At 40.7% G+C, this 19,675-nt stretch overlaps 1 protein-coding gene across 1 annotated transcript in view; it reads right to left on the reverse strand.

Moving 5' to 3' along the window:
- Positions 1-448: 448 nt before the first annotated feature.
- The window catches only part of slc5a9 (solute carrier family 5 member 9), a 104,296-nt gene continuing 85,069 nt past the window's right edge, over positions 449-19,675 (reverse strand). The window contains exons 12-14 of the mRNA XM_043699241.2: positions 16,549-16,764; positions 3,021-3,159; positions 449-1,265 (exon numbers count right to left, since the gene is read on the reverse strand). Coding sequence (XP_043555176.2) covers positions 1,060-1,265; positions 3,021-3,159; positions 16,549-16,764 — 561 coding nt within the window. The 3' untranslated portion in view covers positions 449-1,059. The remainder of the gene's footprint in view (positions 1,266-3,020; positions 3,160-16,548; positions 16,765-19,675) is intronic.

Here is a 19,675-nt window from a genome sequence, read left to right on the forward strand (position 1 = left end):
ATGCAATGAGAGAGAAGTGCACATAGACACAGCGTTTATAGGTAGGGAGATCTAAAAATCATACAACTGGAATGTCAGATAATACATTTCTGCAGGTTCTTTTCCCTCTCTCTGTCTCTCTCATTCTCACACATTAAAATTCTGAGACAAGTTCTGAACAAAGCCTCACACCTACAATTTAGTGTCTGACCTGAGATATCCCCTTTTGTATATTCCTATTGCTCTGCCTGTTTGTCATGACAGCATAGCACTGACGTTGACTGTATAAACACCGTCTAACATGCTTGGTCACTTGCAGAGACGTGTTATCTGACACTGAATTCACACCAGTTGTATGATCTTTTGACCTCTCTGCCTATAAGTTCTGTGTCTGTGTGCACTGCTCAATCACTGCACCTGGCGAAGGGGCAGTGCTCTGAAAAGTTGTGTGATTTCAAATAAACCTGTTGTACTATAATCTAATGTTGTGCGACTTCTGACTTGTCCATCCCAGTCCAAGACTGGCACCTCTATAGGTTTAAGGTGAGAGGGAAAAGATTTAAAAAGGGACCTAAGGAGCAACGTTTTCATGCAGAAGGTGGCGTGCATGGAATGAGCTGCCAGAGGAAGTGGCGGTCTCTAGTAAATTACAACATTTAAAAGGCATCTGGATGGATATATGTATAGGAAGAGTTTGGAGGGATATGAGCCAAAGGCTGGCCAATGGGACGAGACTTATTTAGGATATCTGGTCAGCACGGACAAGTTGGATCGAAGGGTCTGTTTCCGTGCTGTACACGTCCATGACTTTGACAAGTAATCTTTCATTCCCCTAAAGGAATTACTTTAATTGACTTTTTCTTAGTTTTATTATTGCAATGCTCCTATTTATTTCAACAAAGTGTCTCTTTACAGCTGGCAGAAGAGTCTGGCACAGAAGACAGGATTTTGTCTGCAGCAATCAGTAATATATAAATGAATGCTTTCACAAGAGTTTTCATAAATGTATTGCTACAAACACTTACTTCACCAATGAGATATAAAACAGATCCTGCACTAATTAAGATCCCAACACTTTTTTTATCCAAAATATGCCCAGCAGAAGATATTAATTGCCATCAGGATCAAAGCATTTATGTTACACACTTGTCGCCACAAATGTTTCTCTTCAATGCTGGTTAACTTTGCCTGGATGGCATCACTTTCTTCTTTTGAGAGTTCAGGTTGCTGCTGTACCTTGAACCCACATAAGCAAAACAATATTTTTTTCCACTGGGGTGGTTCCACTGTTTTAACAGAAATAAACACAGAAAGATTAAACAAAATAATCAGCTTTAATTGTAATAAACAAGCAGTGTTGAAAACAATCTTTCTCAAAATAAGCATATTGCTGAATGGATTTTGGGGGTCAGCAATAATCTTACTGGAAATATATGTCCTTTGGTGACCTACACATGGACCGGTTAGAACTGTAAAAATGCTACAGCACAGAAGGGAGCTATTCAGCTTGTCATCTTGTCCTTGCTGACCCAAAGACACTCAGATGCCCTTTCTAATTCCATCTTCCAGCACACCGCCCATTGCCCTGCAGCTTACAGCACTTAAGGTGTTAAGTACTTAAAACTTTCAGCAAGTTCAGGAAAATATGATGCAGTGTAACTTATGAATCTCCAGAATTTACTGGTTTGTTCAACGCTATATTGTTTGCTTCAAATAAACAACATCATACCTGTAAGAATTTCCATTATTACTTATAACTTGCTCATTTTGACACAGAAAGTTAGTCCTGGAATTTAACTGCATGAATACCTTCTTAATGCAAATCTCTCTCTCCAGGGATCAGAAAGGGAACAGCAATTTCATTCCCACATGAGAATCTAAAAAAAGTGTCATATCTTATTTTTGTTCTCTTACTTTCCCTTTCACCTTATTTCTCTGTCTCTCAATCTCACCTATCCTACTCTGATTTTATATTGATTATTCCTGTTCCTCTCCCATTCTGCTTCATCTTTCTCAATCTTGATATTTCATTAGCTGAGGAGAACACTTTAGTCCAATTGTTCACTAAGATCCCAGATTTTCCATTGGCCTTGACATTCAATCTAAAATGCCCGAGTTCCCGACTTCTTTTAACAATTACTTTATTCAAAGTTCTTGAGAAGATTTGTAGCTCAAGTTGTGGATGAGGCTGTTGACTTGCTCGCTGAGCTGGTAAGTTTGTTTGCAAATGTTTCATCACTGTTGTAGGTAACATCATCAGTGTGCCTCCAATGAAGTATTTGTGTTCTGTCCTGTTTGCTATTTATGTATCCTAGTTTGCTGAGGTGGGTGGTATCATTTCTGGTTTTGGTTCTTAGTGGTTGGTATATGGGATCTAACTCTATGATCAACTATCACTTGTGTCCATACACACAAACAAAGAAGGATACCAATTCAACTGGGACAATGAATCCAACCTAGGATAAGACAAACAGACACATACATGGAATTCTTGGAGGACTGGCAATCAACCCAGAACATCATTAACAAACATGGAGAGTTAGACCCCATATACCAACCACTAAGAAACAAAATCACAAATGATAGAACCCACCTCAGCAAACCAGAGCACACAAATAGCAAGCAGGACAGGACACCAATGTTTCACTGAAAGTGCAGTGATGATGTTACCTAGTATGGTGACAAAATGTCCGCAAACAACTTAACAACTCAGCAAGCAAGTCAACAACATCAATTACTTTATTTTCTACTTCTTTTAACAATTTGCAATATTTCTTACTGTTTTCTTTCTTTTCTAACCTTATACCTTTTGGTTCAGACCACTTTCCCCCTTCTCAGTCTCTTCCTATAGTTATAGTGAATCTAGATGGAAAGTAGATGATTTGAAGAGCAGATCACTGACATTGTAGATCAGTTAGCAGAGAATACATGTCCTAATTGGACTAGAATTACTGGAAAAACCACCACTAGCATATCTAATAGCTAGTATGTGTCAATACCATTGATTTTGGCCCTTTTTCAGAAACTCATCTCTCATTTACCTGTTTCATGTTGTCCTTTATCCTCCTTAACTGAGTGTACTTCATCATTACTCTCAACTGTCCTTTGTTGGATCCAGGGATCATCTGATTTAATAACTGGTGCTTGTTCATGTCTAGACCACCATGTTAACCGGACCAGCTTTAAAAATATAAATTATTGCAATCAATTACTCTCTGACATACAATCATATGTGCAGAGTACCTTTTCTTATTGTAAATATTGCACGATATTAAGAAGATGTGTGCTCAAACTTCGTTGGCAAAATATTGGCCACATATAACTTTGTGATTGCGTTGGACTGGGAGAAAAATAACAGGTATTACTATTTATCACAGTAATTAACGGCCTCTTAAGGATCTGTTAAGGGTAATTTCCAAGCTCCAGCCAGGACAAGGAAGAGCTGACTGCAAAACCAGTGTTATAGTGTATCTGTTGGTTTGGGGGATAGGGATGTGGAAGGCTCCTACAACATCAGCACTGATTTGTGTAGATCAAGGGACTGGATATAGGCAAGCCCCTGTCTAAACTCCTGACAACTCTCGCAACAACCCAGCTCCAGAATCCTGAAACTCTCTTCCTAAAGCTCTGTGGGTGTCCATGAAACAAAGATAGTAGCAGTTCAACAAGTGATTCAATTCCTTACCATCTTTTCCAAGGCAATTGGAGATGGGAAAAAAATGCTGGTTCAGCCAATGAGGTTCTTATTTCATGAATTCATAAAACAAAATTCACGTCTGCACTAAGAGTTTTTTTGATACAGCAGTTTCAACTCAAAGTGTCTGAGCTGGAGGCCATGTTACCACATTTTTCTCCCAGGAGGCGGTCCAACCTTTAGGGTAGGCTTTTCTAATTAACCAGTAGTCGGGGACAGGAGAGTGTGACTGTGAGCGAGGCAGGTTATGGAACCCAGAGGCTATAGCAGAGGAGCCTCAGCTTTCATAATTGTCCCAACAGGTTTGAGATTCTGCTTGCGTAGATGAGAATAGGAGCTAAAAGGTGCATGAGCGACCTGACCATAGTATCATGGTGCAGAAAGCCATTTAAGTAGAAGGAGTAAAGAGGAAATATTGCGGTTGTAGTGAGCTGGATTCACATAACTCTGCAGTAATGAGTGAGAGGTGACAAGTCAGCGTTGCTTCCCCAGTTCAGGCATTCAAGATCTGAGACGAGTTTAACAATGGGAGGAGAAGGGTTCAGTCATCGTGGTCCATGTAGCTACCAATAAATAGACAAGACCAAAAAAAAAAGCTTCTCTAGAATAAATATGAGGAGGTGGCACAAGTTCAGAAGCAGAACTTCAAAGATAAGGACCTCCAGATTATTATCTGAGCCAAGTGCAATGTTTTTATCATTCATTCACAGAATGTGGGCATCACTGGCTAGGCCAGCTTTTATCGTCCATCTCTGATTGTCCAGAGGGTCTAGGGTCACATGAAGACCAGACCAGGTGAGCATGGCAGTTTCCTTCCCTAAAGGACATGAGTGAATCAAATGGGATTTTCCTGACAATCAGCAATGGATTCATGGTCATCATTAGGTTCTTAATTCCTGTTTTTTATTGAATTCAAATTCCCATTATCTGCTTTGACAGGATTTGAACTCCATCTCATTAAATAATATGAGGTCTCGTGTAGCATCCCCAGAACATTACCTGGGTATATAGATTAACAGTCCAGCAAGAACCACTTGGTGCAATCCTAATCAGATCAAATAAAGTAATTTGTGGGTCAAAGACTGGTGTGCTAGAAGTGGGTTCTGGGTCATGGGGCATAATATTAAGGAAAGTGGGGGCTGAATCACTGTGATGGTATATACCTGAGTCATGCTGGAGTGTAGCCACATAATTAGGGAGTAGAGAAGCTTGTAAATCAAATACTTAGGTGAAGAGATCAAATTTAGGAAGATATAGTAAATCACAGAGTACAGAAAATGCAAGAGAGAACAGTATTAATATTAAAAAAATGATAAACAGACCATGACAGGTTGGCATGGAGAGAACAAATCTGAAAGTGAACCAATAGATAAAGCTAGAGGTTACACAAATAATACCAGGACAGAACTGAAGGCACTGTCTGTGAGTGTCCACATTGTGGACAGAGGCTAATGTCTTAGGGCCATAGGTTGAAATCCCATCATGGCAGATAGCAACATTTAAATGGAATAAGTAAATTTGGAATTAAAAAAAGCTAGCCTAATGCTGGTCACTGTCATTAAAAACCCAGCCAGTTCATCAATTCCCTTTAGAGAAAGCAACTTAGAAATTTTCTGCTCATTAATTATAGTATTACTACAATAAAGAGGGATGATTTATGTTCAAGAAAGCAAGATGCTGAAGCAGTTTGGGGAGAGTTAAGAAACGATAAAGGCAAGAAGTCACTTGTGGGAATAGTATCCACTCCCCTAACACTGACCACGTGTTTGTATGGAATGTAAAGGATGAAATAATGGACCTTCCCAGAACTTGTCTACATGTAGACCAGAATAATCAGTATAGTTTCTTAGAACAGCATATTTTGGCACTAACCTGAAAGCAGGTTTTACTAGTCCTAGTTTATGGAATGAGATAAGATTAATTAATAATCTCACTGTGAAGGCACCCTTTGGAGTGAGCAACCATAATATGATTGAATTTTATATTAACTCTGAGGGGGAGAGGAGTAGTCCAAGACTAGCATTTTAAACCCAAATAAGGATGACTATAAAGGACATAAAACAGACCCACAAACTATTACGTTAAGGAATAGGTCAAGTTTTCAGTGGGAAACATTTAAGTGGATTTTTCAGAATACACAAAATTGCAACGAATAGGAAATATACGAAGGGAAAGACCCACCATTCATGATTAACTAGAAAGGTTGAACATAATATCAAATTTTAAAGAAAAAACATATAATCGTGCAAAGACAGCTGGTAGTGCAGATGGTTGTTCAGAATATATAAAACAGCAAAGAAAGATTCAGGGCTGAATAATTGGTTTGGTGGAGTGATTCTCATCGTAATGCTGAACATTATGATTCTCACGTATCATACCAAACTCATCACTTAAATTAGCTTTTCAGCCCTCACAGTGAGCATCAATTCCCATTCCATCCTGCCATGCGCCATTCCCAAGCAAACCACCACTCATTGAAGATAACTGAACTCTGGCATCCTTGGACGAGTGCCATGTTTAAAAGCCCATTGTGCTCCAAGACTGTCCATCCGGAGCTGCCCTGCACAGTTCCTAACATTTGGCTACAGCATGGTTAACAGGAGGTAATTGGTGCCCCTCTGTGTGGGCGTAGTCCTGAAGTTCCTGCTGGAAAGGATGGTGCATCCTGTTCTCCCTCCCCAGACCTGCAGTAGGGGCCAGGATACCAACCATAGCAGTCTGATCCCAGATTATCACTTCGGTTGAAGCAGTCTCAACCATCTGGAAGAATACCAAGTGCTGTAGGTATGAAGCCAATGCCTTTGCTGCTCTGCCATAATTGCCACCACTTTACTTTGATACCTCAAACTCACTCTATCTCTGCAACTGCACAAACCTCACACCAAGGATCATACCCTATCACTCTCTCAAATTAATGCAACATCTTCCTTATCCACCCTAAACTTCGATATCACCAATCCTGCGAGATTTCTCATTGAACCTGTGGCAAGCTCCTGGCTTTGCATCTGTTCTAACCAACATGGCAATACTGCACTAATGTGAGCCTGGTATCCCTGGCTCATAGAGCAATTTGCAAACAGGCAACGCAATGCAGGACAGGAATCCTGCAAGCATTCATGTAGGCTCAGAGGGAATTAGCACCATGTCAGAGAGTGAAGAACCTTGAAATGCAGCCTGCTCCTGTCTATGAGTTGGCTGTGTGTCCCTGAATGCAGAGTGTCCTTAGAGTAGTATTACAATGACAGGTGTTGATGCTGCCTGAAATACAGCATCAAAATGCAGAAGCAAACTACAAGTTGATTGAAAATGTGCCAGGAGACAGCATGGAAACAGACCCCTCGGTCCAATCAGTCCATGCCAACCATAATCCCAAACTAAACTAATCCACCTTCCTGTGCTTGGCCCATATCCCTCCAAACATTTCTTAGTCATGTACTTATCCAAATGTTTTTCAAACTTTGTAACTGTATCCCCATCCACCACTTCCTCTGGAAGTTCATGCACAAGTGTTTTTTTGTGTGGTTTTGACTATGAAAGAATCAAAAATGAATCAAAATAAAAATCGTGTACCATTGAAATGTAATAACTGCAAGAAATCTAGATACAAACTGCAATCTCAGGAGCAGCTTCAAGATCCACGCTACTCTCAGTCCACTTCTAAACATGTCAGATGCCACTGTTTGTGGAAATGGGGCATGTGAGGCTAATGGCTATGGAGCCTGCTATGGGATGTTGGTGCCCAGTGTCCACCATGGAGGTCATTTGGAGCATGTGATGAGTTTAACTTGTCAAAGGTCTGCTCTAGTTTCCAAGTTGGGTTTTTCCAATGGCTAATTTGCATGGTGAGTTTGGTAAGACCACAACCTGTTGCAAGCTGAACTGTTAACAAGGTGTTTAATATGCAGTAATGATTGTCAGTGGAAACTTGCTCTTCCCTAGTCTGATTCTTGCTATGCTGCTTGGGAAAACCAAACAAGATATGGCGAGATAATTCCAAACATCTCACCCGATTCTATCACACATCCCACCACAGCTCACGTTACTCACGGCTTGAATAGATTCCATACTGAATGATTATGAAGGAATATGTTGGAGTATTATCAGAGTGTTTTTAAAATTATTAATAGGAGTATGAGACACAGCTAGCTAGAAAGAGATTGTAGGGTTACAATAGGATAGTTTATAAAGAGTTAACAAAAAGGATGTTAGTCCTATAGAAAGTGAGTCTATGAAATTAATAATGGGAAATAAGGAAATGGTAAATGAAAAGCATCAAAAGAAAGGGAGGAAGGAATTCAGGAAAATTGCAATCAAAAGAGAAAGCGCTGAAGCTGTGGCTGACAAATGCCTGGGATATGATGGACTTCATCATAGGGTCTTCAAAGAAGTGGCTAGTGAGATAGTTGATGCACTAGTTTTAATTCTCCAAAACTCCCTAGTTTTGTTGTGAATATTCCAATATATTATAAAATAGAGAATATAACTCCTTTGGTTAAAAAGGCATGGCAAGAAAGCCTGAAACCACAGCCAGTTTGCTTAACATCTGTCACAGGGAAAATATTAGAAGCTATTATAAAAGACATTAAAGAAATAAGGGCACTTAGAGAAGTTTAATGTGATCAGGCAGGGCCAGCATGATTTTATCAAAGGGAAATTATGTTAAAACAACTCATGAGAGTTTCTTTGAAGAAGTAACGTGTTATGAAATCAGGAGAATGCAGTGCATGTCTGCAATTAGCTTTCCAAAAGGCATTTGATAAGGTGCCATATAAAAAATTATTGCATAAAATGCTGAATTTGCAAAGATAGGTATCAAAGTAAATTGTGAAGAGGACACTAGGCAGTTGGAAAGTGAGATAGTTAGGCGAACTGAGTGGGCAAAGATATGGTAAAAGGAGTATAATGTGGGAAACTGTGAAATTGTCATTTTGGCAGAGAATGAAACAGATGCATATTATCTGTGGTGAGTGATTTCAGAGCTCTGAGGTGCAGAGGAGACTGGGTGTCCTACTGCCTGAATTGAAAGAGGTTAGGATGCAGGTGCAGCAAATAATTAGTAAAGCTAATAGAACGTGACCATTTGTTGTGAGAGAAACTAAATACTGAAATCATGCTTCAGTTACACAGAGGATTGGTGAGACCACATCTGAAATACTGTGTACAGCAATGGACTCCATAGTTAAGGAAAGATATAAATACATTGATAGCAGTTCAGAGAAGGTTTAGGAGTTTAATGGGTGGAACGGGTTGATTGTCTTTTGAGGAAAGGTTGGACAGGCTATGCTTGAGTTTGCTGAGGTTCAGAAGAGTCAGTGGCAACTTGATTAAAACATTAGGTGCTGAGAGGTTTTGATAGGGTAGATGTTCTGCAGCTTTATATAGATAAGCTGCAGAACAGGGCAGAAAGGTGGCAAATGGAGTTCAATGTAGCTAAGTGTGAGGTGATTCACTTTGGTAAGAGTAACAAAAAGATGGGGTACTGGGCTAATGGTCGGATACTTGGTGGTGTGGATGAGCAGAGGGATCTTGGTGTCCATGTACACAGATCTTTGAAAGTTGCCACCCAGGTAAATAGTGCGGTGAAGAAGGCATATGGCGTACTGGCTTTTATTGGTAGAGAAATTGAGTTCCGGAGTACTGAGGTCATGTTGCAGTTGTATAAGACTCTGGTGCGGCCGCATCTGGAGTATTGTGTGCAGTTTTGGTCGCCATACTATAGGAAGGATGTGGAGGCACTGGAACGGGTGCAGAGGAGGTTTACCAGGATGTTGCCTGGTATGGTAGAAAGATCGTATGAGGAAAGGCTGAGGCACTTGGGGTTGTTTTCATTGGAGAAAAGAAGGTTTAGGGGTGACTTGATAGAGGTGTACAAGATGATTAGGGGTTTAGATAGGGTCGACAGTGAGAATCTTTTTCCACGTATGGAGGCAGCTATTACAAGGGGGCATAGCTTTAAATTAAGGGGGGTAGGTATAAGACAGATGTTAGGGGTAGGTTCTTTACTCAGCGAGTTGTGAGGTCATGGAATGCCCTGCCAGTAGCAATGGTGGACTCTCCCTCATTATGGGCATTTAAGCGGACATTGGATAGGCATATGGAGGATAGTGGGCTAGTGTAGGTTAGGTGGGCTTGGATCGGCGCAACATCGAGGGTCGAAGGGCCTGTACTGCGCTGTATTCTTCTATGTTCTATGTTTTATGTAGAGATGGTGTTTCCTCTAGTGGAGACTCTAGAACTAGGGGTTACCGATTAGAAAAAAAGGTCACTCATTTGAGACATTTATGAGGAGAATTGTTTTCTCTCAGAGAGTAATGAGTCTTTGGAACTCTTTTTCTCAAAAAGCAGCAGAAGCACAGTCCTTGAGTATTTTTAAAATAGAGGTAGGTAAATAAGGAAAGGTCGAGGCAGGATGTCGAGTAATCAGATCAGTCATAATCTTATTTAAGAGCAGGTGGAGGGACCAAAGTGTCTACTTCTGCTCTTAATTTATATGTCCATGCTGTCTACATGCAGCCCAGAAAGCACAACCCAAATAATTGGAGGCATAACCGCAAAAACTCAGAATTGTTACCAGACAGCCGACATATGAATCATGGGAACGGTGGTTCTGAATAAAAATGGATCTTTTTCATTATTCCCAAAGCCACTTTCTCGTTCTAAGAGCATCGCACTGTTCTAATGTCATAGATTCTCTCTGATATTCTCATCGGTCACATGCCCCAACCCCACTCCCACCCCCTGATGCCAAAGTGTTTTCTGTTGAAGATGAATCCAAAAGAAATATAGTTTTACAATTTAACTCTCAAATGCACAAACGCCAGAAGATGCAGAATCACCTGGGAAGTGGCTTCACAGAACCTTAAGTATCTCTCAGTCAATGATCAATTGTAAAAAATGATCTGTACGGGGTAGAATATAACCAACAGGTGGCAGCATAACTCTAGTCTGTGAGGCCTGAAGCTGCCAATCTGTAGAACTGTATTGTAAATGCTTGATGCATCTAACTGTTTAAACATAAATCTATATCCATCCATACATTTTAATGAATGTAGTATAAGGGAAGACTTTATCAATGGGATTCCTGATAACACTACTGGCAGTAACATCAGATCACATAATATTTAGTGTATGGAAGGCCTTCAAGATGGTCATGCTCGGTTCTCTCTCTGCTCTCTACATAATGTGTGGTTAACAAAACATTCTGCTAACCAAGACTGCTCCCCATTCATCTTTGAGCATGCTTACAATAGAGTGAGCACTGTAAAATTGAGAAACCTTTCCTCTACACAATGAGCACTAAACCCAGCAGCGCCTGGTACTGCCATGAAATTTAAATTAAGGCAGGCTGTGGGACAAGGAAAAAAAATCAGCAATCAGATGAAAAAGGCAAATGTTACCAGCAGCGATCTGAGCAGGCAGTCTCAGGAGATAGGCTGGGCCAATGGAACAGGTTGAGGACCTGAAAACACAGTGCAGACAGACTCCAGCAACAAGCAAACTTGAACGCAGGGCAGACAACCTCAGCTTGAAGCAAACCTTAGAAAGCTAGACCCAAACAGGGCCTCCTCACTTTCTCCTAGTAGATATTAAAACTGGCCAAGGTCAGCGGGAAGTGGAAACAATAGAACTCATGACATGTAGGCTCACATTTTAAGCGAAATAAAGAATGGAAGTTCAACCTGATTCAGTCCAGCGTTCAGAGAAGTATGATAGTACCAGCCAAAATACTTTGGTGGTGTGTAACATTATCTCATATTTCCGTTGTGGTAAGGGAAGACCACGCCATTCAACCTCTTGGCCCAAGAGGCGTTCAGCTGAAGGTCAAGTGACAAGTGGTGCTACCTCTAGTATAATGGGAGACAAATCACAAACACTGTCATTCATAAGATTGTTCATTATTAAGTTTCTAAAGTGCAGCTAAGATACTCCACCTGGCTGGGAAGTCTAGAACTATGGACACAATTTAAAATTAAGGGAGTGTCATATAGGGCTGAGATGGGGAGAAACTTTTTTACTCAAAGGGTTGTGAATCTTTGGAATTTCTAGCCCTGAGAGTTGTGGAAGGTCAGTCTTTGAATATGCTTAAAGTAGATCTTGATAATTTGCAATTACCAATGTTTTAAAGTATTATAGAGAGTGTGTAAGTAAAAGGAATTGATGTGTTCAATCAGCGATGATCATATTAAATTGGAGTGTGGACCAGCTGGGCTGAGTGGCGTACTCCTATTCTCATGTTTCTAAGCCCGAGAGTGTACTCATATCTCCAACTCATATGCAAGTTGGATGCCTTGTGAAGTCAAGGGGAAAATTAGCACAATTCCAATCAGAATTCCCCAACAATTCATGGATCTGAGGAAACTGAACCCACCTTATCACATTACATTAAGACGTGATGGAAAAACAAGTTTCCTTGTTCATCTCAAGGAAGGTTCCACACCCGCTTGTACAGAAGATCATATGAGGAATTGTATCAGTCTGTACTGAAGGCAATATCACTGCTAGCACAACCCATCAGGTGGTGTTCAGGAATCATTCATTTCCTCAAGTCCATTGGTTCACTCCATATCTGCATTTAAAGAAAGCCTTGAAAGGGAGACACACCACAGGGACTCCTGTGGATAAAACCCTGCTGGAGCTTGCAAAGAGCTCAGTTTTTACTAAACCGGACATGAACAGTAGTTTATGGTAGCTACCTTTAGATCCTGTTTCAATTGGCTGGCTTTTGGAACCAAATCTGTCCTGGACATTTTTCAATGAACCATGAATAGCATGTTGAAGGGGTTGGAAGGAGCTATCTGCCATTGGACAAGCTCCTTATCCATGGATCCACTGTGCAGGAATAAGATACACGGGTGCATTGGTGTCAAGTTGCTTGCAGAACATAGGACTCATTTAACTATAAATGTGAGCTCTCTAAACCTACAATCAATGTTTTCAGACATATCCATCCATGCATTAGGCATCAAAGTTGATCCGCCTAAGTCAAAAGCCATCAAGGACTTCCCATTTCCCTGCTGTATTATGGAGATTCAATGATTTATAGCATGGTCAGTCAGATATGGAAGTTCTTTGTCTGGTGTAGGTGAGCAAACTACTACAGCAATTACCTAAACAGGACTGGGCCTGGTATCAGGATGAATACCAATGGAAATCATTTGAACAAATCAACCTCATGTCAATTCAAATAATGACTCATTATGACCCAGATCTGCCCATCATTACTACAGCAGAGGCTTTGTCCAGCAACTGAGAGCCAAACTGTTCCAGACCTGAAGAGACAGTACTTCCAGGACATGTGACATGGTTCCATTCACATGCAGGGCTAGAAACAGCCTTCATTCCCAGCCAAGTGGGAGTACCTTCGGATGGACCTCTGTCTTCAAAAAATTGTTTCTTGTTATACCATCATTTTGCAATGGATCAAACCACTGCATAGTCTCACCTCAGCCACTGACGTACCATTGCTCAAGCAAATTCTCATGAAATACACAGCATTACAGACTTAAGTCCAAATTGAATACTTTAAATGCTTCATGTCTTTACATCATTTAGTCTTGAGAAAGATGGCTGAACATTAAAAACTTCGTTGAAAATGAATAATGATACTAACATACTAAGCTATCCCTCTGCACCACTACTTAATTAGCTGGCTCCATCAGAATATCAGATGAGTTAAAAAACTATAATCCCAGCTCCAGCCTGATTTGCTTACAACATTTAAAATGGCAGCTCCTGAGCTGCACCTGGTAGAAACCTACAAACAGACAAGATGATGTCAGGACTCCAACCCAAAGTCACTTTTAAAGGGTTTAACTCTGCACAGACCGAAACACACCTCCTCTTGAAATGGATGTTTCCCCAGTAACCCCAGATTGTTTATATGTACACGGTTGAACAGTGGTTCATGAACAGATCCTTGTGGGATATTATTTCCACTTTCCGTCACTCCAAATAATTCCCCTTAAATTCCAACACTGTTTGCTAAACTATAGATTTACTCCAGTAATCCTGCTGTGTGCCCACCCACCCCCATGCTCAGATCATTCTTATGTCTCTCTCACATGACACCTTAATAGAGGCCTTCGAAGGGTCTATCTATGTCAGACCCATATGGGTAGCCATTATCGGTTCTTCCTTTTGCTTTTAAATCGTGAAGATTGGTTCAATCATGCCATAACTTTAGGAATCAATGCAAACTAGTTTTAATTATGTTTTCTCACTGAAATGGTTAATGACACCAACACTTGTTTTAGGAAAGATTGTAATAACCATCCTATCACTGACATCAAGCTCACTAGGCTCTGTCTGTCTGCCACACACAGACACACAAACACAGAAATGCTGTGGAATACAGAAAACAATGAAAAGGGAACTTGTTCTCTTCGAATACAAAAGTCTAAGTGTAGGCTCTAAATGATGCAGACCAAGGTTAAAATGTGTGGTAGAGGACATCAATCAAGTGAAAATGGTTAGCTGGTTCCCGACTCAAGCTTTAAAAACCAGTAGAGCATGAAATAGTAAGACTGCAAAGTTGCACATTCTTACTGGTTTCTTGAATTGCATAAGTAAATTAGGATAATAAACCAAATCCAAATTCTTAAAAGAGTAAATCACAAGATTTAAACTAAAATGGCAGGAGGATGGAAATCTGGATAGGGGGACAGAAGAGAGGTAAACAAGGGCAAAAGCAAAAAAAAAACAGAACAGGAAATAATAGAAAATTCAAGGATAAGATTCAAACATGGGTAACAGTGCAAATTATAGACTGGTTAACCTGACATTGGTAACAAGGGATATGCTAGAGCTTTGTATAAAAGATTTAATAGCAGAATACTTGTAGAGTAGTGACAGGATCAGACAGAGTCAGCAAGGATTTACAAGATGGAAATAATGCTTGACAACTCAACAGGAATCTTTTGAGGATATGACCTACAGTGTTGATAAAGGGGATACAGTTAATGTGGTTTACTTTGATTTTCATGGCTTATGAGACTCCACATAAAAGATTAGAATGTAAAATTAAAATGCATGGGATTGGAGATAATGTACTGACATGGACAGAGAGTTAGTTGGCAAACAGGAAACAAAGAATAGGAATAAACGGGAAAATAAAACAAAGAACTGCAGATCCTGGGATTCTGAAACAAAAACAGAAATTGCTGAAGAAATGCAGCAGGTCTGGCCCACATGTGTGGAGAGAAAACAGAGTTAATGTTTCAAGACCATGACCCTTTTTCCAAACTAATAGTAGCTGGAAAAAGGTGGTGGCGATGTGGTGAGGAGGAGCAGAGATGCTTCGGTAATTTGGACAAGTTTGAGTCAGTGGGAAAATGCATTGCAGATGAAGTATAATGTGGATAAATGTGAGATTAATCACTCTGATAGCAAACATAGGAAACAGGTTATTATCTGAATGTTGACAGATTGAGAAAGGAGGTGGTACAATGGGAGCTGGGTGCCCTTGTATACCAGTGGAAGAAAGTAAGCACTCAGGTGCAGCAGGTCATAGAGTCATAGAGATGTACAGCATTGAAACAGACTCTTTGGTCCAACCCGTCCATGCCGACCAGATATCCCAACCCAATCAAGTCCCACCTGCCGGCACCCAGCCCATATCCCTCCAAACCCTTCCTATTCATATACCCATCCAGATGACTTTTAAATGTTGCTATTTTACCAGCCTTCACCACTTCCTCTGGCAGCTCATTCCATACACGTACCACCCTCTGCATGAAAAAGTTGCCCCTTAGGTCTCTTTTATATCTTTCCCCTCTCACCCTAAACCTATGCCCTCTAGTTCTGGACTCCCCCCACTCCAGGGAAAAGACTTTGTCTATTTATTCTATCCATGCCCCTCATAATTTTTTAAACCTCTATAAAGGTCACCCCTCAGCCTCCGACGCTCCAGGGAAAACAGCCCTAGCCTAGTCAACCTCCCCCTGTTGCTCATTTCCTCCAAACCTGGTGTTTGGGAGAAGGATTCATATTTTTGGATCATTGGAAGGTCTTTTAGGGTAAAAGTGACCTATACAAGAAGGATGGATTGCACCTAAATTGGAAGGGGTCTAATGTACGGGCAGGGAGATTTGCTCGAGCTGCTTGGGAGGATTTAAACTATTAAGGAGTGGGACCCAGGGAGATAGTGAGGAAAGAGATGAATGTGAGACTGGTACAGCTGAGAACAAAGGTGAGTCAAACAGTCAGGGCAGGCAGGGACAAAGCAGAGCAGAGAACAGGTCTTGTATAAAATTCTAAGAGGAATGCAGGAAGGATGTTTCTGATGACTGGGGAGTCCAGAACCAGAGTTCACAATTTAAAGGATATGGAGTAACCCATTTAGGACTAAACTGAGGAGAAATTTCATCACCCAGAGAGTGATGTACCTGTGGAATTCTGTCACAGAAAGCAGTTAAGGCCAAAACATTGAATGTTTTCAGGAAGGAGTAGATAGATGAAAGCAAATTACTGCGGATGCTGGAATCTGAAACTAAAAGAGAAAATGCTGGAAAATCTCAGCAGGTCTGGCAGCATCTGTAAGGAAAGAAAAGAGCTGATGTTTGTTAGACTCTAAACATTTTCCAGCATTTTCTGTTTTGGAAGGAGTAAATAGAGTTTTTAGGGCTAAAGAGATCAAAGGGATGACGAGAAAGTGGGAACAGAGTACTGATGTGGATGATCAGCCATGATCATATCGTATGGTGAAGCAGCCTTGATAGGCTGAACGGCCTACTGCTGCTCCTATTTTCAATGTAAACAACTAAAGAGGTGAAATTTGGAATATTCTTTAGAGACAGAAAAGTCAATTTTATGTAAATGTAATTTTTTAAAAAGTTTCTTTAAAAAGGTCAATTAATTGGTGAATACCTATTACTTACATCTTCTTCCTTAATTGGTGGAGTCAATAGACTGACAATAGCGATAATGATTGCAGTAAATCCACACAGTACCAAGGCAAAGTAAAGGTAATGCATGTTCTTGAGGATGTCAGGTCTGTGATCCTCATGACCACATGATGGAACTTCATAAACAAACTCGACGATCATTCGAATTAATCCCACAGCCAGTCCTGCCATCAAGCCCCAGAAAGCACCCTGCGACATAAACAAACGTGTTCCATTAATTTTATTGCCGATTATTTCCAGCAAGTCAATTCAGAATCCAACTATCACAGACACTGCATTAGGGAAGTAACCATAACAACCTGCAGTGAAAATAATTAATCTTTTTATGTTTCCAGTACGCACAAAATGTAAGCAAGGAACACAGCAATATACAACTTGCCATAGTGCTACTCATTTATTTCAGTTCCAAATAGAAATATTCCTGTTTTATAGGTTTATGAAGGATTTTAAGTCAAGCAAATTCAATGCCCTCCCCTTGAGGTGAGTGTGGCAGGAAGGTAGCAGGTGGGGCCTTGGCACCTTATGCCTCCTGCCCGACTTAGCTAGTTAATTCCCACTTAGGGGCCACAGCATGTCACTGCTGGGATTAAACCTGTAGTGGGAGTGGGGGGTGGGGGAAACAGAAGCCAAATGAGCCACTGCCGGCCCTCACTGCTGACCTGTATCCTCCCCACCTCTGCCATCACTCACCTGGGACCTCAGATCCAACATTGATACATGGCCTTGGATGGGGGCAATGCCAGCCGCAGTAAAGCTGCTGAGCCCTGCGTAACTGAGTGACACTTAATATAGCCTGCTTTCCCTAAAAGATGAAGTAAAGGCATCTGAGGAGCTAGGAGGATAAATCCCCAACACCCTCAATAAATAGCATCCAATTCCCAAACCATCCTGTCATTATATTTATCCTTTTTCATGCAACCTGGACTAATATTGTCAATGCACTGTGTTACTGGAGATATTATCCTTTGCATAATTCTGTGGGAGAAAACCTAATGCTAGCACAGGTCTGTATTTAGGCTGTGTGTTATAGATAAACAATGTTAAAACTTGTTGTAGTGATTGGAACCAGGTCAGCCTTATTGACTATAAGATCCTTGATTGGGGTTATTAACCTGGGCCAATCAGGGAGCCCTGTCCCCTGCCCATGAACTCCTCCCATCAACTTCATAATTAAGGCTGGGCAGAAAACAGGACTTGGGAGTCATACAGCACAGAAACAGACCCTTCGGTCCAACCATTCTACACTGAATATAATCCCAAACTAAACTAGTTCCACCTGCCTGCTTCTGGCCCATATCCCTCCAAACCTTGCCAACGCATGTATCCATACAAATATATTTTAAAAATTTTAATTGTACCCACATCCACCACTCCCTCAGCAAGTTCATTCCACACATGAACCACCCTCTGCATAAAAAAAATTGCCTCCTATGTCTTTTTAAATTTCTCTCCTCTCACCTTAAAAACATGCCCCCTAGTCTTGAAATTCCCCATCCTATGGAAAATACAACAACTGTCAACTCTATCTATACTTCTTGTCTTATAGACTTCTATCAGATCACCTCTCAACCTCCCATGCTAGAGTAAAGGAAGTCCCAGACTAACCAGCCTTTCTTTATAACTTAACCTTCCATATCTGGCAACATGCTGGTAAAGCTCTTCTGAAGCTTCTCCAGCTTGACGATATCCTTCCTATAACTTCTGGGTGACCAGAACTGGGCAGAGTATTCCAGAAGAGGCCTCACCAATGTCCTGTACAACCTCAATATAATGTCCCAACTCCCATACTCAAAGGACTAAGCAATGAAGGCAAGCGTGCCAACATCTTTTTAACCATCCTGTCTGTATGTGAGGATTGTAGATGCTGGCGATCAGAGTCGAGAGCGTGGTGCTGGGAAAGCACTGCCGGTCAGTCAGCATCCAAGGAGCAGGAGAGTCAACATTTCGGGCATAAGCCCTATATGTGACATAAACTTTAAAGAATTATGTACTTGCACCCCTGGATCCCTGTGTTCCACAAAACTACCCAAGGCTCTACCATTAATTGTATTAGTCTTACCTGTATTTGTTATACCGAAAAACAATACTTCACATCTATTCAGATGGAACTCCATCAGCCACTTTTCAACCCATTGACTCATTTTATCAAGATCCTTTTGTAATCTTGGAAAGCTTTCTTCATTGTCTACTATGTGACCAATTTTGGTGTCATCTGCAAACTTACTAACCATGTCTTCTATATTCTCATCCAAATCATTTATATAAATGACAAACAAGAGGACCAGAACTGATATTTGTGGAACATCACCGGTCACAGGCTTCCAGACCAAAATGTGGCCCTCCACCATTACTCTCTGTCTCCTGCCATTAAGGCAATTAAGTTTCCAATTGGCTAGCTCATCCTGAATCCCATGTCACCTAACTTTACTAATTAGTCTACCATACAGAACCTTGTCAAAGGCTTTACTAAAATCCAAATAAACAATGTCTGCCCTCTGCCATCAACCATCTTTTTGGTAACTTGCTCAAAAAACTCAATCAAGGTAATGAGACACAATTTTCCTCACACAAAACCACGCTGAATATCCCTAATCAATTTTTGTCTCTTTCAATGTCCATAATTCCTACCTTTTATAATCACCTCCAACAATTTACTCACAATCAAAGTCAGATTTACATGTCTTTAATTCCTCAGTTTCTCCTTACAACCTTTCTTAAACAAAGTTACAATATTAGCCACCCTCCAGTCAATAGGCACTTCACCTGTAGTTATAGGTGATGCAAATATTTCTGAAAGGGGTCTCGTAATTTCCTCTCTTACTTCCCATATGTTCTGGGATACATTAGATCAGATCCTAGAGATTTATCCACCTTTATATTCTCCAAGACCTCCTGAACTTCCTCTTCTGTAATGTGAACTGTTTTTAAAACATCAAAGTTTATTTCTCTGCATTCTCTATCCTCCAATTCCTACTCCACAGTAAAAACTGACAAAATATTCATTTATTATCTCTCCTATCACCGGGATTCAACACAAAGATGACCTCCTTGATCTTTAAGAGGCCCTACCCTCTCTCTAGTTAACCTCTTGCTCTTAATG

Source organism: Chiloscyllium plagiosum, unplaced genomic scaffold, assembly GCF_037043375.1.
Source record: "Chiloscyllium plagiosum isolate Xiang-an unplaced genomic scaffold, Cpla_swu_hap1 HiC_scaffold_9, whole genome shotgun sequence".
NCBI classification, from domain to species: Eukaryota; Metazoa; Chordata; class Chondrichthyes; order Orectolobiformes; family Hemiscylliidae; genus Chiloscyllium; species Chiloscyllium plagiosum.